The sequence below is a fragment of the Dendrobates tinctorius genome, unplaced genomic scaffold, assembly GCF_039654945.1.
Source record: "Dendrobates tinctorius isolate UK_male_01 unplaced genomic scaffold, ASM3965494v1 ptg000342l, whole genome shotgun sequence".
NCBI lineage: Eukaryota > Metazoa > Chordata > Amphibia > Anura > Dendrobatidae > Dendrobates > Dendrobates tinctorius.
In genome coordinates, this window is record NW_027362008.1 from 818,873 (window position 1) to 842,637 (window position 23,765).

The 23,765-nt window shown below is 53.6% G+C and overlaps 1 protein-coding gene and 1 long non-coding RNA gene across 3 annotated transcripts in view; one reads left to right on the top strand and one right to left on the bottom strand.

Annotated features, from left to right (window-relative positions):
- Positions 1-1,014: 1,014 nt before the first annotated feature.
- On the bottom strand, positions 1,015-3,093 carry LOC141074956 (uncharacterized). The gene is made up of 2 exons (XR_012227244.1): positions 2,969-3,093; positions 1,015-2,070 (listed from the first exon to the last, which is right to left on the bottom strand). It is a non-coding gene; the product is annotated as an uncharacterized lncRNA (long non-coding RNA).
- A 4-nt stretch (positions 3,094-3,097) lies between these two features.
- LOC141074932 (uncharacterized) overlaps positions 3,098-23,765 on the top strand; it is a 94,330-nt gene continuing 73,662 nt past the window's right edge. For both annotated transcript variants that reach the window (XM_073562257.1, XM_073562258.1), the window contains exons 1-3: positions 3,098-3,235; positions 4,886-5,030; positions 5,349-5,528. In XM_073562257.1, coding sequence (XP_073418358.1) covers positions 4,953-5,030; positions 5,349-5,528 — 258 coding nt within the window. In that variant the 5' untranslated portion in view covers positions 3,098-3,235; positions 4,886-4,952. The remainder of the gene's footprint in view (positions 3,236-4,885; positions 5,031-5,348; positions 5,529-23,765) is intronic.

A 23,765-nucleotide genomic window follows, 5' to 3' on the forward strand; every position in this document is an offset into this window, starting at 1 on the left:
CGCCAAAAGTTGTTGTGCAATTTGTCCTGAGTACGCTGATACCCCATATGTGGGGGTAAATCACTGTTTGGGCGCATGGCAGAGCTCGGAAGGGAAGGAGCGCCATTTGACTTTTTCAGCACAGAATTGGCTGGAATTGAGATCAGACGCAATGTTGCATTTGGAGAGCCCCTGATGTGCCCAAACAGTGGAAACCCCCAATTCTAACTCCAACCCTAACCCCAACACACCCTAACCCTAATCTCAGCCCTAGCAGGAAAATGTAAATACATTTTTTTTATTTTATTATTTTTCCCTAACTAAGGGGGTGATAACGGGGGGTTTGATTTACTATTTATGGCGGTTTTTATGTTTGGCAGCTGTCACACGCTAAAAAACACTTTTTATTGTAAAAATAGTTTATGCATCACCACATATTGTGAGCTATAATTTTTCCGTATTTTGACCCACCGAGTCATGTGAGGTCTTATGTTTTGCGGGACGAGTTGACGTTTTTATTGGTACCATTTTCGGGCACGTGACATCTTTTGATCACTTTTTATTTCGCTTTTTGGGACGCAGAATGAACAAAAACCAGCGTTTCATGAATTTCTTTTGGGGGGGTGCGTTTACACCGTTCCGCGTGCGGTAAAACTGATAAAGCGGTTTTATTCTTCGGGTCAGTACGGTTACAGAGATACCTCATTTGTCTTTTTTATGTTTTGTCTGTTTTATGCAATGAAAACTATTTTATATAAAAAATAATTATTTTTGCATCGCTTTATTCTGCGAGCTATAACTTTTTTATTTTTTCGCTGATGATGCTGTGTGGCGGCTCGTTTTTTGCGGGACAAGATGACGTTTTCAGTGGTACCATGTATATTTATAGCCGTTTTTTTATCGTGCGTTATTACACTTTTTGTTCAGCGGTATGATTGTAAAGCATTGTTGTTTGCTTTGGTTTTTTTTTTAAGGGGTTGACTAAAGGGGTTAACTAGTGGGACAGTTTTATAGGGCGGGTCGTTACAGACGCGGCAATGCTAAATATATGTACTTTTATTGTTTTTTTTTTCAAAATAATGAATTTATTAGGGAATATCTTTTTTTATTTAGCGATTTTTTATAAATTATTTTTACACTTTTTTTTCCCTTACATTGTCCCGGGGGGGGGGGCATCACTCATGTGTCCGATCACTGATTTGACAGTATGGACAGCACTTTGTCAGATCAGCGATGTGACAGGCACTGCTGCAGGCTTCCTCCATGCCTGCTGGCACTCAGGAAGCCGCCTCCCTGCAGGCCCCCGCGGCCATATCGGATCTGGGGGCCTGCAGGGAGGAGGACCCTCGGAGCGACGCAGCACATCGCGTCGCTCCGGGGGTCTCAGGGAAGCATGGAGGGAGCCCCCTCCTTGCGCGCTTCTTTCCACTGTCCCCGGTACACTGTGATCATGTTTGATCGCAGTGTGCCAGGGGTTAATGTGCTGGGGTCCGTCCGTGACTGCCCCTGACACCAGGTGCCGGGTGTCAGCTGTGATAATCAGCTAACACCCGGCTGCGATCAGCGGCGCTCCCCCCGTGAGTGCTGCTGATCGCGTTAGATGTACTATTCCGTCCTTGGGACTTAGGTCCCATGGACGGAATAGTACGTCTAATGTAGGAAAGGGGTTAAGGCACATTAGAGATTAATGACAAAAAACAAAATAAAACACATTTTGTACCAAAGTCCCCTGTTCTTTAGCTGCACAAATTGTACTGAGGTACTTAACACAAAATTCATTTCTCATTGAATCAGAGAGGGTCGAAGGCAAATACGGTAAAGGTGAGAAATACTGGACAAAGGAAATGAAAAGGTGTTAGACCCCCACAGGACCCACCCTAGCAAGCCGTGGGAAGAGGGGAATATCGGAGATCTCAGACTCCTCTATTGGACATCGGAGGGGCGCTGGGTCACAGCTATTGTGGGAGAACCCGGATGGTGGAGGCTCCAGCGCTGCACTTGGTGGAGAGAGGACACATGATGAAATGGCATCCAAAGAGGTCTCCACTGTGGAGGGCCCGGCGAGAGAAGATGGAGGAAACCCCCCAACACCTAGAAGAAAACAAAGACATTTAAGAAAAATCCTGACACGGCCGCCCCCTCCCAATATTCACACCGTGATCTAATGCCCATCAGCTAAAATGTACAACCTGAACATGAGGCGATTACTTCACATTCTGATCAGACTGTATGGAGCCCACGACCACATCACAGCGACCAAAACAGGGGAACCCTAGCCTTAAAGGGAATCTGTCGCCCCATTGTTGGCCCATAAGCTGCGTCCACCGCCATCAGGGGCTGATCTACAGCGTTCTGTAATGCTGTAGATCAGCCCCCGATGTAAAATGAAAGAAGAAAAATGAGTTATATTATACTCACCCCGGGATTCGGTCCAATGGGTATTGCGGTCCGGCGCCTCCCATCTTCATGCAATAACGTCCTCCTTCTTACTTCTGCTGCGGCTCCTGCGCAGGCGTGCTATATCTGACCTGTTGAGGGCAGAGTAAAGTACTGCAGTGCGCAGGCGCCGGACCTCTGTGACCTTTCCCAGCGCCTGCGCACTGCAGTACTTTACTCTGCCCTCAACAGGTCAGATATAGCACGCCTGCGCAGGAGCCGCAGCAGAAGTAAGAAGGAGGACGTCATCGCATGAAGATGGGAGGCGCCGGACCGCGACACCCACCGCCTCCCCAGTGAGTATAATCTAACTTGGTTTTCTTATCTTTCAGGTTACATCGGGGGCTGATCTACAGCATTACGGAATCCCATTAAAGGTGCGACCTTGGTTACAGCGGCAGCGCACCCCCTTCCCTAGGCAGAGCCCTAGCACGCAGTCCCATGCAACCTACACCACTTCCCCATGAAGACTACCAGCACGCAGTTCTACATGTGCAACATCACCCTCTTCTCCCCAGGCAGACTCCCTGCTCGTGCATGAACATCCACTTACTTGACTTGTTACCCCCAAAACACTCCAAATCCCGAACAAAATGTCCCGCTATGACACCCACAGCTTCCTCCTCTCTGCTGTATGGAGGAAGATGCACCGCCCCTTCTGGTCACATGGCCATGACGTCACCACAGGTCCTTTAGCCGACTTGGATTTAGACTCTCCCAAAATCTCATCTTCTCCTAAATATCAACGAATCTCCAGAGAACTGCGGGAGCCAGCACAGTACTGAGCGTGTCCCAGCACCTGAGCGACGGCAGCACCGAGGTGAGGAGCCAGAGACCGCGGGACAGGATCCGTCATCACTGACGTCTTGTAGATGTGATCGGAGCCTTAGTTACAGGATCCATCGGTCGTGGTCGGTGACGTCTTGTAGATGTGATCGGAGCCTTAGTTACAGGATCCATCGGTCGTGGTCGGTGACGTCTTGTAGATGTGATCGGAGCCTTAGTTACAGGATCCATCGGTCGTGGTCGGTGACGTCTTGTAGATGTGATCGGAGCCTTAGTTACAGGATCCATCGGTCGTGGTCGGTGACGTCTTGTAGATGTGATCGGAGCCTTAGTTACAGGATCCGTCGGTCGTGGTCGGTGACGTCTTGTAGATGTGATCGGAGCCTTAGTTACAGGATCCATCGGTCGTGGTCGGTGACGTCTTGTAGATGTGATCGGAGCCTTAGTTACAGGATCCATCGGACGTGGTCGGTGACGTCTTGTAGATGTGATCGGAGCCTTAGTTACAGGATCCATCGGTCGTGGTCGGTGACGTCTTGTAGATGTGATCGGAGCCTTAATTACAGGATCCATCGGTCGTGGTCGGTGACGTCTTGTAGATGTGATCGGAGCCTTAATTACAGGATCCGTCGGTCGTGGTCGGTGACGTCTTGTAGATGTGATCGGAGCCTTAGTTACAGGATCCATCGGTCGTGGTCGGTGACGTCTTGTAGATGTGATCGGAGCCTTAATTACAGGATCCATCGGTCGTGGTCGGTGACGTCTTGTAGATGTGATCGGAGCCTTAATTACAGGATCCGTCGGTCGTGGTCGGTGACGTCTTGTAGATGTGATCGGAGCCTTAGTTACAGGATCCATCGGTCGTGGTCGGTGACGTCTTGTAGATGTGATCGGTGCCTTAATTACAGGATCCATCGGTCGTGGTCGGTGACGTCTTGTAGATGTGATCGGAGCCTTAGTTACATGATCCATCGGTCGTGGTCGGTGTCGTCTTGTAGATGTGATCGGAGCCTTAGTTACAGGATCCATCGGTCGTGGTCGGTGACGTCTTGTAGATGTGATCGGAGCCTTAGTTACAGGATCCATCGGTCGTGGTCGGTGACGTCTTGTAGATGTGATCGGTGCCTTAATTACAGGATCCATCGGTCGTGGTCGGTGTCGTCTTGTAGATGTGATCGGAGCCTTAGTTACATGATCCATCGGTCGTGGTCGGTGTCGTCTTGTAGATGTGATCGGAGCCTTAATTACAGGACCCATCGGTCGTGGTCGGTCACGTCTTGTAGATGTGATCGGAGCCTTAGTTACAGGATCCATCGGTCGTGGTCGGTCACGTCTTGTAGATGTGATCGGAGCCTTAGTTACAGGATCCATCGGTCGTGGTCGGTGACGTCTTGTAGATGTGATCGGAGCCTTAGTTACAGGATCCATCGGTCGTGGTCGGTGACGTCTAGTAGATGTGATCAGTGCTTTAGTCACATTGTCATATCCACTTCAGAATGAATGACAGAAAACTAGAAACTAGAGCAGCAGACGTCCTCCTTTTTTATTACTTTATTCGTCCATAAATATCAGCACGTTTTGGCCTCACAATGGCTTCATCTAGCCTTATAAATAAATAGATGTGCATTCTGGATCTCACATTATATTGTCTCTTATATTTTCCATCTTCTCCTTCATCATGAAGACGCCGTCAGGACGAGATCCCTCCAGCTGATCCAGTGCTCATCCCTCCTCCTGAATGACCCCCGAGGATGGACGAGGACAGGAATGAGACCACCAGGAGATTATTCCACTGCGCCCTGGAGATCATCTCCCTGCTGAGCGGAGAGGTAACTCCTCTACATTTCTATCAGCTTTATTGTGTGATGTGACGAGTCCGACACCGGGAAGAGGAAATCCAGAATAGGAGAGAAGGATTCTTTACTGTAAGAGCAGGGATTCTGTGGAGCTCTCTGCCCGGAGGAGTTGTCATGGGGATTCCCTATAAGAGCTGTAGAGGGGCCGGGATGTCTGTCCGGAGTGTAATAATATTCCCGATTATGGCCCCAGATTACTGGAGACGGTTATTGATCCCGGGATTTCCACTGATTGTCAGATCTGGGGTCGGGAAGGAATTCTTCTCCCTAAGTGTCTCTCTCCATACACAGGATTACACAATAGTGAGGAAGACACCGGGGGACTGTGTGACTCCCATCATCCATCTCCAAGAGTCAGGAGGGCGGAGCCCGGGCCCCATCACAGAGCCTCCCCCGCACTCCCCGATACATGAGAGGAACAAGAAGATCCTGGAGCTCAGCAACAAGATGATCGAGCTGCTGAGCGGAGAGGTGACTGCTGGGACATTATACAGGACTGGAGGATTCTGGGTGATGAGCGGAGAGGTGACTGCTGGGACATTATACAGGACGGCACTGGAGGATTCTGGGTGATAAGCGGAGAGGTGACTGCTGGGACATTATACAGGACGGCACTGGAGGATTCTGGGTGATGAGCGGAGAGGTGACTGCTGGAACATTATACAGGAGGGCACTGGAGGATTCTGGGTGATGAGCGGAGAGGTGACTGCTGGGACATTATACAGGACGGCACTGGAGGATTCTGGGTGATGAGCGGAGAGGTGACTGCTGGGACATTATACAGGACGGCACTGGAGGATTCTGGGTGATGAGCGGAGAGGTGACTGCTGGGACATTATACAGGACGGCACTGGAGGATTCTGGGTGATGAGGGGAGAGGTGACTGCTGGGACATTATACAGGACGGCACTGGAGGATTCTGGGTGATGAGGGGAGAGGAGACTGCTGGGACATTATGCAGGACGGCACTGGAGGATTCTGGGTGATGAGAGGAGAGGTGACTGCTGGGACATTATACAGGACGGCACTGGAGGATTCTGGGTGATGAGGGGAGAGGTGACTGCTGGGACATTATACAGGACGGCACTGGAGGATTCTGGGTGATGAGCGGAGAGGTGACTGCTGGGACATTATGCAGGACGGCACTGGAGGATTCTGGGTGATGAGAGGAGAGGTGACTGCTGGGACATTATACAGGACGGCACTGGAGGATTCTGGGTGATGAGGGGAGAGGTGACTGCTGGGACATTATACAGGACGGCACTGGAGGATTCTGGGTGATGAGCGGAGAGGTGACTGCTGGGACATTATACAGGACGGCACTGGAGGATTCTGGGTGATGAGCGGAGAGGTGACTGCTTGGACATTATACAGGAGAGCACTGGAGGATTCTGGGTGATGAGAGGAGAGGTGACTGCTGGGACATTATACAGGACGGCACTGGAGGATTCTGGGTGATGAGGGGAGAGGTGACTGCTGGGACATTATACAGGACGGCACTGGAGGATTCTGGGTGATGAGCGGAGAGGTGACTGCTGGGATATTATACAGGACGGCACTGGAGGATTCTGGGTGATGAGAGGAGAGGTGACTGCTGGGACATTATACAGGACGGCACTGGAGGATTCTGGGTGATGAGAGGAGAGGTGACTGCTGGGACATTATACAGGACGGCACTGGAGGATTCTGGGTGATGAGAGGAGAGGTGACTGCTGGGACATTATACAGGACGGCACTGGAGGATTCTGGGTGATGAGCGGAGAGGTGACTGCTGGGACATTATACAGGACGGCACTGGAGGATTCTGGGTGATGAGGGGAGAGGTGACTGCTGGGACATTATACAGGACGGCACTGGAGGATTCTGGGTGATGAGCGGAGAGGTGACTGCTGGGACATTATACAGGAGAGCACTGGAGGATTCTGGGTGATGAGCGGAGAGGTGACTGCTGGGACATTATACAGGACGGCACTGGAGGATTCTGGGTGATGAGGGGAGAGGTGACTGCTGGGACATTATACAGGACGGCACTGGAGGATTCTGGGTGATGAGGGGAGAGGTGACTGCTGGGACATTATACAGGACGGCACTGGAGGATTCTGGGTGATGAGGGCAGAGGTGACTGCTGGGACATTATACAGGAGGGCACTGGAGGATTCTGGGTGATGAGTGGAGAGGTGACTGCTGGGACATTATACAGGAGAGCACTGGAGGATTCTGGGTGATGAGGGGAGAGGTGACTGCTGGGACATTATACAGGAGGGCACTGGAGGATTCTGGGTGATGAGGGGAGAGGTGACTGCTGGGACATTATACAGGAGGGCACTGGAGGATTCTGGGTGATGAGGGGAGAGGTGACTGCTGGGACATTATACAGGACGGCACTGGAGGATTCTGGGTGATGAGGGGAGAGGTGACTGCTGGGACATTATACAGGACGGCACTGGAGGATTCTGGGTGATGAGCGGAGAGGTGACTGCTGGGACATTATACAGGACGGCACTGGAGGATTCTGGGTGATGAGGGGAGAGGTGACTGCTGGGACATTATACAGGAGGGCACTGGAGGATTCTGGGTGATGAGTGGAGAGGTGACTGCTGGGACATTATACAGGAGAGCACTGGAGGATTCTGGGTGATGAGCGGAGAGGTGACTGCTGGGACATTATACAGGACGGCACTGGAGGATTCTGGGTGATGAGGGGAGAGGTGACTGCTGGGACATTATACAGGACGGCTCTGGAGGATTCTGGGTGATGAGTGGAGAGGTGACTGCTGGGACATTATACAGGAGAGCACTGGAGGATTCTGGGTGATGAGCGGAGAGGTGACTGCTGGGACATTATACAGGAGAGCACTGGAGGATTCTGGGTGATGAGCGGAGAGGTGACTGCTGGGACATTATACAGGAGGGCACTGGAGGATTCTGGGTGATGAGCGGAGAGGTGACTGCTGGGACATTATACAGGACGGCACTGGAGGATTCTGGGTGATGAGGGGAGAGGTGACTGCTGGGACATTATACAGGACGGCACTGGAGGATTCTGGGTGATGAGGGGAGAGGTGACTGCTGGGACATTATACAGGACGGCACTGGAGGATTCTGGGTGATGAGCGGAGAGGTGACTGCTGGGACATTATACAGGAGAGCACTGGAGGATTCTGGGTGATGAGCGGAGAGGTGACTGCTGGGACATTATACAGGACGGCACTGGAGGATTCTGGGTGATGAGGGGAGAGGTGACTGCTGGGACATTATACAGGACGGCAGTGGAGGATTCTGGGTGATGAGTGGAGAGGTGACTGCTGGGACATTATACAGGAGGGCACTGGAGGTTTCTGGGTGATGAGTGGAGAGGTGACTGCTGGGACATTATACAGGAGAGCACTGAAGGATTCTGGGTGATGAGCGGAGAGGTGACTGCTGGGACATTATACAGGACGGCACTGGAGGATTCTGGGTGATGAGGGGAGAGGTGACTGCTGGGACATTATACAGGACGGCACTGGAGGATTCTGGGTGATGAGTGGAGAGGTGACTGCTGGGACATTATACAGGACGGCACTGGAGGATTCTGGGTGATGAGGGGAGAGGTGACTGCTGGGACATTATACAGGACGGCAGTGGAGGATTCTGGGTGATGAGCGGAGAGGTGACTGCTGGGACATTATACAGGACGGCACTGGAGGATTCTGGGTGATGAGCGGAGAGGTGACTGCTGGGACATTATACAGGACGGCACTGGAGGATTCTGGGTGATGAGGGGAGAGGTGACTGCTGGGACATTATACAGGACGGCAGTGGAGGATTCTGGGTGATGAGTGGAGAGGTGACTGCTGGGACATTATACAGGACGGCACTGGAGGATTCTGGGTGATGAGAGGAGAGGTGACTGCTGGGACATTATACAGGAGAGCACTGGAGGATTCTGGGTGATGAGCGGAGAGGTGACTGCTGGGACATTATACAGGACGGCACTGGAGGATTCTAGGTGATGAGGGGAGAGGTGACTGCTGGGACATTATACAGGACGGCACTGGAGGATTCTGGGTGATGAGTGGAGAGGTGACTGCTGGGACATTATACAGGAGAGCACTGGAGGATTCTGGGTGATGAGGGGAGAGGTGACTGCTGGGACATACAGGACGGCACTGGAGGATTCTGGGTGATGAGCGGAGAGGTGACTGCTGGGACATTATACAGGACGGCACTGGAGGATTCTGGGTGATGAGAGGAGAGGAGACTGCTGGGACATTATACAGGACGGCACTGGAGGATTCTGGGTGATGAGCGGAGAGGTGACTGCTGGGACATTGTACAGGACGGCACTGGAGGATTCTGGGTGATGAGCGGAGAGGTGACTGCTGGGACATTATACAGGACGGCACTGGAGGATTCTGGGTGATGAGGGGAGAGGTGACTGCTGGGACATTATACAGGACGGCACTGGAGGATTCTGGGTGATGAGCGGAGAGGTGACTGCTGGGACATTATACAGGACGGCACTGGAGGATTCTGGGTGATGAGGGGAGAGGTGACTGCTGGGACATTATACAGGACGGCTCTGGAGGATTCTGGGTGATGAGCGGAGAGGTGACTGCTGGGACATTATACAGGACGGCACTGGAGGATTCTGGGTGATGAGGGGAGAGGTGACTGCTGGGACATTATACAGGAGAGCACTGGAGGATTCTGGGTGATGAGCGGAGAGGTGACTGCTGGGACATTATACAGGACGGCACTGGAGGATTCTGGGTGATGAGGGGAGAGGTGACTGCTGGGACATTATACAGGACGGCTCTGGAGGATTCTGGGTGATGAGTGGAGAGGTGACTGCTGGGACATTATACAGGAGAGCACTGGAGGATTCTGGGTGATGAGCGGAGAGGTGACTGCTGGGACATTATACAGGACGGCACTGGAGGATTCTGGGTGATGAGGGGAGAGGTGACTGCTGGGACATTATACAGGACGGCACTGGAGGATTCTGGGTGATGAGGGGAGAGGTGACTGCTGGGACATTATACAGGAGAGCACTGGAGGATTCTGGGTGATGAGCGGAGAGGTGACTGCTGGGACATTATACAGGACGGCACTGGAGGATTCTGGGTGATGAGGGGAGAGGTGACTGCTGGGACATTATACAGGACGGCACTGGAGGATTCTGGGTGATGAGCGGAGAGGTGACTGCTGGAACATTATACAGGAGGGCACTGGAGGATTCTGGGTTATGAGCGGAGAGGTGACTGCTGGGACATTATGCAGGACGGCACTGGAGGATTCTGGGTGATGAGGGGAGAGGTGACTGCTGGGACATTATACAGGACGGCACTGGAGGATTCTGGGTGATGAGCGGAGAGGTTACTGCTGGGACATTATACAGGACGGCACTGGAGGATTCTGGGTGATGAGCGGAGACGTGACTGCTGGGACATTATACAGGACGGCACTGGAGGATTCTGGGTGATGAGCGGAGAGGTGACTGCTGGGACATTATACAGGACGGCACTGGAGGATTCTGGGTGATGAGAGGAGAGGTGACTGCTGGGACATTATACAGGACGGCACTGGAGGATTCTGGGTGATGAGCGGAGAGGTGACTGCTGGGACATTATACAGGACGGCACTGGAGGATTCTGGGTGATGAGGGGAGAGGTGACTGCTGGGACATTATACAGGACGGCACTGGAGGATTCTGGGTGATGAGCGGAGAGGTGACTGCTGGGACATTATACAGGAGAGCACTGGAGGATTCTGGGTGATGAGCGGAGAGGTGACTGCTGGGACATTATACAGGAGAGCACTGGAGGATTCTGGGTGATGAGCGGAGAGGTGACTGCTGGGACATTATACAGGACGGCACTGGAGGATTCTGGGTGATGAGCGGAGAGGTGACTGCTGGGACATTATACAGGACGGCACTGGAGGATTCTGGGTGATGAGCGGAGAGGAGACTGCTGGGACATTATACAGGACGGCACTGGAGGATTCTGGGTGATGAGAGGAGAGGTGACTGCTGGGACATTATACAGGACGGCACTGGAGGATTCTGGGTGATGAGTGGAGAGGTTACTGCTGGGACATTATACAGGACGGCACTGGAGGATTCTGGGTGATGAGCGGAGAGGTGACTGCTGGGACATTATACAGGACGGCACTGGAGGATTCTGGGTGATGAGCGGAGAGGTGACTGCTGGGACATTATACAGGACGGCACTGGAGGATTCTGGGTGATGAGGGGAGAGGTGACTGCTGGGACATTATACAGGACGGCACTGGAGGATTCTGGGTGATGAGCGGAGAGGTGACTGCTGGGACATTATACAGGAGAGCACTGGAGGATTCTGGGTGATGAGCGGAGAGGTGACTGCTGGGACATTATACAGGAGAGCACTGGAGGATTCTGGGTGATGAGCGGAGAGGTGACTGCTGGGACATTATACAGGACGGCACTGGAGGATTCTGGGTGATGAGCGGAGAGGTGACTGCTGGGACATTATACAGGACGGCACTGGAGGATTCTGGGTGATGAGCGGAGAGGAGACTGCTGGGACATTATACAGGACGGCACTGGAGGATTCTGGGTGATGAGAGGAGAGGTGACTGCTGGGACATTATACAGGAGGGCACTGGAGGATTCTGGGTGATGAGTGGAGAGGTGACTGCTGGGACATTATACAGGACGGCACTGGAGGATTCTGGGTGATGAGAGGAGAGGTGACTGCTGGGACATTATACAGGACGGCACTGGAGGATTCTGGGTGATGAGCGGAGAGGTGACTGCTGGGACATTATACAGGAGAGCACTGGAGGATTCTGGGTGATGAGCGGAGAGGTGACTGCTGGGACCTTATACAGGAGAGCACTGGAGGATTCTGGGTGATGAGCGGAGAGGTGACTGCTGGGACATTATACAGGATGGAACTGGAGGATTCTGGGTGATGAGAGGAGAGGAGACTGCTGGGACATTATACAGGACGGCACTGGAGGATTCTGGGTGATGAGCGGAGAGGTGACTGCTGGGACATTGTACAGGACGGCACTGGAGGATTCTGGGTGATGAGCGGAGAGGTGACTGCTGGGACATTATACAGGACGGCACTGGAGGATTCTGGGTGATGAGCGGAGAGGTGACTGCTGGGACATTATACAGGACGGCACTTGAGGATTCTGGGTGATGAGCGGAGAGGTGACTGCTGGGACATTATACAGGAGGGCACTGGAGGATTCTGGGTGATGAGCGGAGAGGTGACTGCTGGGACATTATACAGGACGGCACTGGAGGATTCTGGGTGATGAGCGGAGAGGAGACTGCTGGGACATTATACAGGACGGCACTGGAGGATTCTGGGTGATGAGCGGAGAGGAGACTGCTGGGACATTATACAGGAGGGCACTGGAGGATTCTGGGTGATGAGCGGAGAGGTGACTGCTGGGATATTATACAGGAGGGCACTGGATGATTCTGGGTGATGAGCGGAGAGGTGACTGCTGGGACATTATACAGGACGGCACTGGAGGATTCTGGGTGATGAGCGGAGAGGTGACTGCTGGGACATTATACAGGAGGGCACTGGAGGATTCTGGGTGATGAGAGGAGAGGTGACTGCTGGGACATTATACAGGACGGCACTGGAGGATTCTGGGTGATGAGCGGAGAGGTGACTGCTGGGACATTATACAGGAGGGCACTGGAGGATTCTGGGTGATGAGCGGAGAGGTGACTGCTGGGACATTATACAGGAGGGCACTGGAGGATTCTGGGTGATGAGCGGAGAGGTGACTGCTGGGACATTATACAGGACGGCACTGGAGGATTCTGGGTGATGAGAGGAGAGGTGACTGCTGGGACATTATACAGGACGGCACTGGAGGATTCTGGGTGATGAGCGGAGAGGAGACTGCTGGGACATTATACAGGAGGGCACTGGAGGATTCTGGGTGATGAGCGGAGAGGTGACTGCTGGGATATTATACAGGAGGGCACTGGAGGATTCTGGGTGATGAGCGGAGAGGTGACTGTCTTTGACATTATACAGGACGGCACTGGAGGATTCTGGGTGATGAGCGGAGAGGTGACTGCTGGGACATTATACAGGAGGGCACTGGAGGATTCTGGGTGATGAGAGGAGAGGAGACTGCTGGGACATTATACAGGACGGCACTGGAGGATTCTGGGTGATGAGCGGAGAGGTGACTGCTGGGACATTATACAGGAGGGCACTGGAGGATTCTGGGTGATGAGCGGAGAGGAGACTGCTGGGACATTATACAGGACGGCACTGGAGGATTCTGGGTGATGAGCGGAGAGGAGACTGCTGGGACATTATACAGGAGGGCACTGGAGGATTCTGGGTGATGAGCGGAGAGGTGACTGCTGGGATATTATACAGGAGGGCACTGGAGGATTCTGGGTGATGAGCGGAGAGGTGACTGTCTTTGACATTATACAGGACGGCACTGGAGGATTCTGGGTGATGAGCGGAGAGGTGACTGCTGGGACATTATACAGGAGGGCACTGGAGGATTCTGGGTGATGAGAGGAGAGGTGACTGCTGGGACATTATACAGGACGGCACTGGAGGATTCTGGGTGATGAGCGGAGAGGTGACTGCTGGGACATTATACAGGAGGGCACTGGAGGATTCTGAGTGATGAGCGGAGAGGTGACTGCTGGGACATTATACAGGAGGGCACTGGAGGATTCTGAGTGATGAGCGGAGAGGTGACTGCTGGGACATTATACAGGACGGCACTGGAGGATTCTGAGTGATGAGCGGAGAGGTGACTGCTGGGACATTATACAGGACGGCACTGGAGGATTCTGGGTGATGAGCGGAGAGGTGACTGCTGGGACATTATACAGGACGGCACTGGAGGATTCTGGGTGATGAGCGGAGAGGTGACTGCTGGGACATTATACAGGAGGGCACTGGAGGATTCTGAGTGATGAGCGGAGAGGTGACTTCTGGGACATTATACAGGACGGCACTGGAGGATTCTGAGTGATGAGCGGAGAGGTGACTGCTGGGACATTATACAGGACGGCACTGGAGGATTCTGGGTGATGAGCGGAGAGGTGACTGCTGGGACATTATACAGGACGGCACTGGAGGATTCTGGGTGATGAGCGGAGAGGAGACTGCTGGGACATTATACAGGACGGCACTGGAGGATTCTGGGTGATGAGCGGAGAGGTGACTGCTGGGACATTATACCGGACTGCACTGGAGGATTCTGGGTGATGAGCGGAGAGGTGACTGCTGGGACATTATACAGGACGGCACTGGAGGATTCTGGGTGATGAGCGGAGAGGTGACTGCTGGAACATTATACAGGACGGCACTGGAGGATTCTGGGTGATGAGCGGAGAGGTGACTGCTGGGACATTATACAGGACGGCACTGGAGGACTCTGGGTGATGAGGGGAGAGGTGACTGCTGGGACATTATACAGGACGGCACTGGAGGATTCTGGGTGATGAGCGGAGAGGTGACTGCTGGGACATTATACAGGAGAGCACTGGAGGATTCTGGGTGATGAGCGGAGAGGTGACTGCTGGGACATTATACAGGAGAGCACTGGAGGATTCTGGGAGATGAGCGGAGAGGTGACTGCTGGGACATTATACAGGACGGCACTGGAGGATTCTGGGTGATGAGCGGAGAGATGACTGCTGGGAGATTATACAGGACTGCACTGGAGGATTCTGGGTGATGAGAGGAGAGGTGACTGCTGGGACATTATACAGGACTGGAGGATTCTGGGTGATGAGAGGAGAGGTGACTGCTGGGACATTATACAGGACGGCACTGGAGGATTCTGGGTGATGAGCGGAGAGATGACTGCTGGGAGATTATACAGGACTGCACTGGAGGATTCTGGGTGATGAGAGGAGAGGTGACTGCTGGGACATTATACAGCACTGGAGGATTCTGGGTGATGAGCGGAGAGGTGACTGCTGGGACATTATACAGGACGGCACTGGAGGATTCTGGGAGATGAGCGGAGAGGTGACTGCTGGGACATTATACAGGACGGCACTGGAGGATTCTGGGTGATGAGCGGAGAGGTGACTGCTGGGACATTATACAGGAGGGCACTGGAGGATTCTGGGTGATGAGCGGAGAGGAGACTGCTGGGACATTATACAGGACGGCTCTGGAGGATTCTGGGTGATGAGCGGAGAGGTGACTGCTGGGACATTATACAGGACGGCACTGGAGGATTCTGGGTGATGAGCGGAGAGGTGACTGCTGGGACATTATACAGGAGGGCACTGGAGGATTCTGGGTGATGAGCGGAGAGGTGACTGCTAGGACATTATACAGGACGGCACTGGAGGATTCTGGGTGATGAGCGGAGAGGTGACTGCTGGGACATTATACAGGAGGGCACTGGAGGATTCTGGGTGATGAGCGGAGAGGTGACTGCTGGGACATTATACAGGACGGCACTGGAGGATTCTGGGTGATGAGCGGAGAGATGACTGCTGGGAGATTATACAGGACTGCACTGGAGGATTCTGGGTGATGAGAGGAGAGGTGACTGCTGGGACATTATACAGGACTGGAGGATTCTGGGTGATGAGAGGAGAGGTGACTGCTGGGACATTATACAGGACGGTACTGGAGGATTCTGGGTGATGAGCGGAGAGGTGACTGCTGGGACATTATACAGGACTGCACTGGAGAATTCTGGGTGATGAGCGGAGAGGTGACTGCTGGGACATTATACAGGACGGCACTGGAGGATTCTGGGTGATGAGAGGAGAGGTGACTGCTGGGACATTATACAGGACGGCACTGGAGGATTCTGGGTGATGAGCGGAGAGGTGACTGCTGGGACATTATACAGGAGGGTACTGGAGGATTCTGGGTGATGAGCGGAGAGGTGACTGCTGGGACATTATACAGGAGGGCACTGGAGGATTCTGGGTGATGAGGGGAGAGGTGACTTCTGGGACATTATACAGGACGGCACTGGAGGATTCTGGGTGATGAGCGGAGAGGTGACTGCTGGAACATTATACAGGACGGCACTGGAGGATTCTGGGTGATGAGCTTAGAGGTGACTGCTGGGACATTATACAGGACGGCACTGGAGGACTCTGGGTGATGAGGGGAGAGGTGACTGCTGGGACATTATACAGGACGGCACTGGAGGATTCTGGGTGATGAGCGGAGAGGTGACTGCTGGGACATTATACAGGACGGCACTGGAGGATTCTGGGTGATGAGCGGAGAGGTGACTGCTGGGACATTATACAGGAGAGCACTGGAGGATTCTGGGTGATGAGCGGAGAGGTGACTGCTGGGACATTATACAGGAGAACACTGGAGGATTCTGGGTGATGAGCGGAGAGGTGACTGCTGGGACATTATACAGGACGGCACTGGAGGATTCTGGGAGATGAGCGGAGAGGTGACTGCTGGGACATTATACAGGACGGCACTGGAGGATTCTGGGTGATGAGCGGAGAGGTGACTGCTGGGACATTATACAGGACGGCACTGGAGGATTCTGGGTAATGAGCGGAGAGGTGACTGCTGCGACATTATACAGGAGAGCACAGGAGGATTCTGGGTGATGATCGGAGAGGAGACTGCTGGGACATTATACAGGACAGCACTGGAGGATTCTGGGTGATGAGCGGAGAGGTGACTGCTGGGACATTATACAGGACTGCACTGGAGGATTCTGGGTGATGAGCGGAGAGGTGACTGCTGGGACATTATACAGGACGGCACTGGAGGATTCTGGGTGATGAGCGGAGAGGAGACTGCTGGGACATTATACAGGACGGCACTGGAGGATTCTGGGTGATGAGCGGAGAGGTGACTGCTGGGACATTATACAGGAGGGCACTGGAGGATTCTGGGTGATGAGCGGAGAGGAGACTGCTGGGACATTATACAGGACGGCTCTGGAGGATTCTGGGTGATGAGCGGAGAGGTGACTGCTGGGACATTATACAGGACGGCACTGGAGGATTCTGGGTGATGAGCGGAGAGGTGACTGCTGGGACATTATACAGGAGGGCACTGGAGGATTCTGGGTGATGAGCGGAGAGGTGACTGCTAGGACATTATACAGGACGGCACTGGAGGATTCTGGGTGATGAGCGGAGAGGTGACTGCTGGGACATTATACAGGAGGGCACTGGAGGATTCTGGGTGATGAGCGGAGAGGTGACTGCTGGGACATTATACAGGACGGCACTGGAGGATTCTGGGTGATGAGCGGAGAGATGACTGCTGGGACATTATACAGGACGGCACTGGAGGATTCTGGGTGATGAGCGGAGAGGTGACTGCTGGGACATTATACAGGACTGGAGGATTCTGGGTGATGAGAGGAGAGGTGACTGCTGGGACATTATACAGGACGGTACTGGAGGATTCTGGGTGATGAGCGGAGAGGTGACTGCTGGGACATTATACAGGACGGCACTGGAGGATTCTGGGTGATGAGCGGAGAGAGGACTGCTGGGACATTATACAGGACTGCACTGGAGGATTCTGGGTGATGAGAGGAGAGGTGACTGCTGGGACATTATACAGGACTGGAGGATTCTGGGTGATGAGAGGAGAGGTGACTGCTGGGACATTATACAGGACGGTACTGGAGGATTCTGGGTGATGAGCGGAGAGGTGACTGCTGGGACATTATACTGGACTGCACTGGAGGATTCTGGGTGATGAGCAGAGAGGTGACTGCTGGGACATTATACAGGACGGCACTGGAGGATTCTGGGTGATGAGCGGAGAGGTGACTGCTGGGACATTATACAGGACGGCATTGGAGGATTCTGGGTGATGAGCGGAGAGGTGACTGCTGGGACATTATACAGGAGGGCACTGGAGGATTCTGGGTGATGAGCGGAGAGGTGACTGCTGGGACATTATACAGGACGGCACTGGAGGATTCTGGGTGATGAGAGGAGAGGTGACTGCTGGGACATTATACAGGATGGCACTGGAGGATTCTGGGTGATGAGCGGAGAGGTGACTGCTGGGACATTATACAGGACGGTACTGGAGGATTCTGGGTGATGAGCGGAGAGGTGACTGCTGGGACATTATACAGGAGGGCACTGGAGGATTCTGGGTGATGAGCGGAGAGGTGACTGCTGGGACATTATACAGGAGGGCACTGGAGGATTCTGGGTGATGAGCGGAGAGGTCACTGCTTGGACATTATACAGGACGGCACTGGAGGATTCTGGGTGATGAGGGGAGAGGTGACTGCTGGGACATTATACAGGAGGGCACTGGAGGATTCTGGGTGATGAGCGGAGAGGTGACTGCTGGGACATTATACAGGACGGCACTGGAGGATTCTGGGTGATGAGCGGAGAGGTGACTGCTGGGACATTATACAGGACGGCACTGGAGGATTCTGGGTGATGAGCGGAGAGGTGACTGCTGGGACATTATACAGGACGGCACTGGAGGATTCTGGGTGATGAGAGGAGAGGTGACTGCTGGGACATTATACAGGACGGCACTGGAGGATTCTGGGTGATGAGCGGAGAGGTGACTGCTGGGACATTATACAGGACTGCACTGGAGGATTCTGGGTGATGAGCGGAGAGGTGACTGCTGGGACATTATACAGGAGGGCACTGGAGGATTCTGGGTGATGAGCAGAGAGGTGACTGCTGGGACATTATACAGGACGGCACTGGAGGATTCTGGGTGATGAGAGGAGAGGTGACTGCTGGGACATTATACAGGACGGCACTGGAGGATTCTGGGTGATGAGCGGAGAGGTGACTGCTGGGACATTATACAGGACTGCACTGGAGGATTCTGGGTGATGAGCAGAGAGGTGACTGCTGGGACATTATACAGGACTGGAGGATTCTGGGTGATGAGCGGAGAGGTGACTGCTTTGACATTATACTGGACGGCACTGGAGGATTCTGGGTGATGAGCGGAGAGGTGACTGCTGGGACATTATACAGGACTGGAGGATTCTGGGTGATGAGCGGAGAGGTGACTGCTGGGACATTATACAGGAGGGCACTGGAGGATTCTGGGTGATGAGCAGAGAGGTGACTGCTGGGACATTATACAGGACGGCACTGGAGGATTCTGGGTGATGAGAGGAGAGGTGACTGCTGGGACATTATACAGGAGGGCACTGGAGGATTCTGGGTGATGAGAGGAGAGGTGACTGCTGGGACATTATACAGGAGGGCACTGGAGGATTCTGGGTGATGAGCAGAGAGGTGACTGCTGGGACATTATGCAGGACTGCACTGGAGGATTCTGGGTGATGAGCAGAGAGGTGACTGCTGGGACATTATACAGGACGGCACTGGAGGATTCTGGGTGATGAGAGGAGAGGTGACTGCTGGGACATTATACAGGAGGGCACTGGAGGATTCTGGGTGATGAGCGTAGTGGAGACTGCTGGGACATTATACTGGACGGCACTGGAGGATTCTGGGTGATGAGCGGAGAGGTGACTGCTGGGACATTATACAGGACGGCACTGGAGGATTCTGGGTGATGAGCGGAGAGGTGACTCCTGGGACATTATACAGGACGTCACTGGAGGATTCTGGATGATGAGCGGAGAGGTGACTGCTGGGAGATTATACAGGACGGCACTAGAGGATTCTGGGTGATGAGAGGAGAGGAGACTGCTGGGACATTATACAGGACGGCACTGGAGGATTCTGGGTGTTGAGCGGAGAGGTGAGTGCTGGGAGATTATACAGGACGGCACTGGAGGATTCTGGGTGATGAGCGGAGAGGTGACTGCTGGGACATTATACAGGACGGCACTGGAGGATTCTGGGTGATGAGCGGAGAGGTGACTGCTGAGATATTATACAGGACGGCACTGGAGGATTCTGGGTGATGAGCGGAGAGGTGACTGCTGAGACATTATACAGGACGGCACTGGAGGATTCTGGGTGATGAGCGGAGAGGAGACTGCTGGGACATTATACAGGATGGCACTGGAGGATTCTGGGTGATGAGCGGAGAGGTGACTGCTGGGACATTATACAGGACAGCACTGGAGGATTCTGGGTGATGAGAGGAGAGGTGACTGCTGGGACATTATACAGGACGGCACTAGAGGATTCTGGGTGATGAGGGGAGAGGTGACTGCTGAGACATTATACAGGACGGCACTGGAGGATTCTGGGTGATGAGCGGAGAGGTGACTGCTGGGACATTATACAGGACGGCACTGGAGGATTCTGGGTGATGAGGGGAGAGGTGACTGCTGGGACATTATACAGGACGGCACTGGAGGATTCTGGGTGATGAGCGGAGAGGTGACTGCTGAGACATTATACAGAACGGCACTGGAGGATTCTGGGTGATGAGCGGAGAGGAGACTGCTGGGACATTATACAGGACGGCACTGGAGGATTCTGGGTGATGAGAGGAGAGGAGACTGCTGTGACATTATACAGGACGGCACTGGAGGATTCTGGGTGATGAGGGGAGAGGTGACTGCTGAGACATTATACAGGACGGCACTGGAGGATTCTGGGTGATGAGCGGAGAGGAGACTGCTGGGACATTATACAGGACGGCACTGGAGGATTCTGGGTGATGAGGGGAGAGGTGACTGCTGAGAAATTATACAGGACGGCACTGGAGGATTCTGGGTGATGAGCGGAGAGGTGACTGCTGGGACATTATACAGGACGGCACTGGAGGATTCTGGGTGATGAGCGGAGAGGTGACTGCTGAGACATTATACAGGACGGCACTGGAGGATTCTGGGTGATGAGCGGAGAGGTGACTGCTGGGACATTATACAGCACTGGAGGATTCTGGGTGATGAGCGGAGAGGTGACTGCTGGGACATTATACAGGACGGCACTGGAGGATTCTGGGTGATGAGCGGAGAGGTGACTGCTGAGACATTATACAGGACGGCACTGGAGAATTCTGGGTGATGAGCGGAGAGGAGACTGCTGGGACATTATACAGGAGGGCACTGGAGGATTCTGGGTGATGAGCAGAGAGGTGACTGCTGGGACATTATACAGGACGGCACTGGAGGATTCTGGGTGATGAGAGGAGAGGTGACTGCTGGGACATTATACAGGACGGCACTGGAGGATTCTGGGTGATGAGCGGAGAGGTGACTGCTGGGACATTATACAGGACTGCACTGGAGGATTCTGGGTGATGAGCAGAGAGGTGACTGCTGGGACATTATACAGGACTGGAGGATTCTGGGTGATGAGCGGAGAGGTGACTGCTTTGACATTATACTGGACGGCACTGGAGGATTCTGGGTGATGAGCGGAGAGGTGACTGCTGGGACATTATACAGGACTGGAGGATTCTGGGTGATGAGCGGAGAGGTGACTGCTGGGACATTATACAGGAGGGCACTGGAGGATTCTGGGTGATGAGCAGAGAGGTGACTGCTGGGACATTATACAGGACGGCACTGGAGGATTCTGGGTGATGAGAGGAGAGGTGACTGCTGGGACATTATACAGGAGGGCACTGGAGGATTCTGGGTGATGAGCGTAGTGGAGACTGCTGGGACATTATACTGGACGGCACTGGAGGATTCTGGGTGATGAGCGGAGAGGTGACTGCTGGGACATTATACAGGACGGCACTGGAGGATTCTGGGTGATGAGCGGAGAGGTGACTCCTGGGACATTATACAGGACGTCACTGGAGGATTCTGGATGATGAGCGGAGAGGTGACTGCTGGGAGATTATACAGGACGGCACTAGAGGATTCTGGGTGATGAGAGGAGAGGAGACTGCTGGGACATTATACAGGACGGCACTGGAGGATTCTGGGTGTTGAGCGGAGAGGTGAGTGCTGGGAGATTATACAGGACGGCACTGGAGGATTCTGGGTGATGAGCGGAGAGGTGACTGCTGGGACATTATACAGGACGGCACTGGAGGATTCTGGGTGATGAGCGGAGAGGTGACTGCTGAGATATTATACAGGACGGCACTGGAGGATTCTGGGTGATGAGCGGAGAGGTGACTGCTGAGACATTATACAGGACGGCACTGGAGGATTCTGGGTGATGAGCGGAGAGGAGACTGCTGGGACATTATACAGGATGGCACTGGAGGATTCTGGGTGATGAGCGGAGAGGTGACTGCTGGGACATTATACAGGACAGCACTGGAGGATTCTGGGTGATGAGAGGAGAGGTGACTGCTGGGACATTATACAGGACGGCACTAGAGGATTCTGGGTGATGAGGGGAGAGGTGACTGCTGAGACATTATACAGGACGGCACTGGAGGATTCTGGGTGATGAGCGGAGAGGTGACTGCTGGGACATTATACAGGACGGCACTGGAGGATTCTGGGTGATGAGGGGAGAGGTGACTGCTGGGACATTATACAGGACGGCACTGGAGGATTCTGGGTGATGAGCGGAGAGGTGACTGCTGAGACATTATACAGAACGGCACTGGAGGATTCTGGGTGATGAGCGGAGAGGAGACTGCTGGGACATTATACAGGACGGCACTGGAGGATTCTGGGTGATGAGAGGAGAGGAGACTGCTGTGACATTATACAGGACGGCACTGGAGGATTCTGGGTGATGAGGGGAGAGGTGACTGCTGAGACATTATACAGGACGGCACTGGAGGATTCTGGGTGATGAGCGGAGAGGAGACTGCTGGGACATTATACAGGACGGCACTGGAGGATTCTGGGTGATGAGGGGAGAGGTGACTGCTGAGAAATTATACAGGACGGCACTGGAGGATTCTGGGTGATGAGCGGAGAGGTGACTGCTGGGACATTATACAGGACGGCACTGGAGGATTCTGGGTGATGAGCGGAGAGGTGACTGCTGAGACATTATACAGGACAGCACTGGAGGATTCTGGGTGATGAGAGGAGAGGAGACTGCTGGGACATTATACAGCACTGGAGGATTCTGGGTGATGAGCGGAGAGGTGACTGCTGGGACATTATACAGGACGGCACTGGAGGATTCTGGGTGATGAGCGGAGAGGTGACTGCTGAGACATTATACAGGACGGCACTGGAGGATTCTGGGTGATGAGGGGAGAGGTGACTGCTGAGACATTATACAGGACGGCACTGGAGGATTCTGGGTGATGAGCGGAGAGGTGACTGCTGGGACATTATACAGGACGGCACTGGAGGATTCTGGGTGATGAGCGGAGAGGTGACTGCTGAGACATTATACAGGACAGCACTGGAGGATTCTGGGTGATGAGAGGAGAGGAGACTGCTGGGACATTATACAGCACTGGAGGATTCTGGGTGATGAGCGGAGAGGAGACTGCTGGGACATTATACAGGACGGCACTGGAGGATTCTGGGTGATGAGAGGAGAGGAGACTGCTGTGACATTATACAGGACGGCACTGGAGGATTCTGGGTGATGAGGGGAGAGGTGACTGCTGAGACATTATACAGGACGGCACTGGAGGATTCTGGGTGATGAGCGGAGAGGAGACTGCTGGGACATTATACAGGACGGCACTGGAGGATTCTGGGTGATGAGGGGAGAGGTGACTGCTGAGAAATTATACAGGACGGCACTGGAGGATTCTGGGTGATGAGCGGAGAGGTGACTGCTGGGACATTATACAGGACGGCACTGGAGGATTCTGGGTGATGAGCGGAGAGGTGACTGCTGAGACATTATACAGGACAGCACTGGAGGATTCTGGGTGATGAGCGGAGAGGTGACTGCTGGGA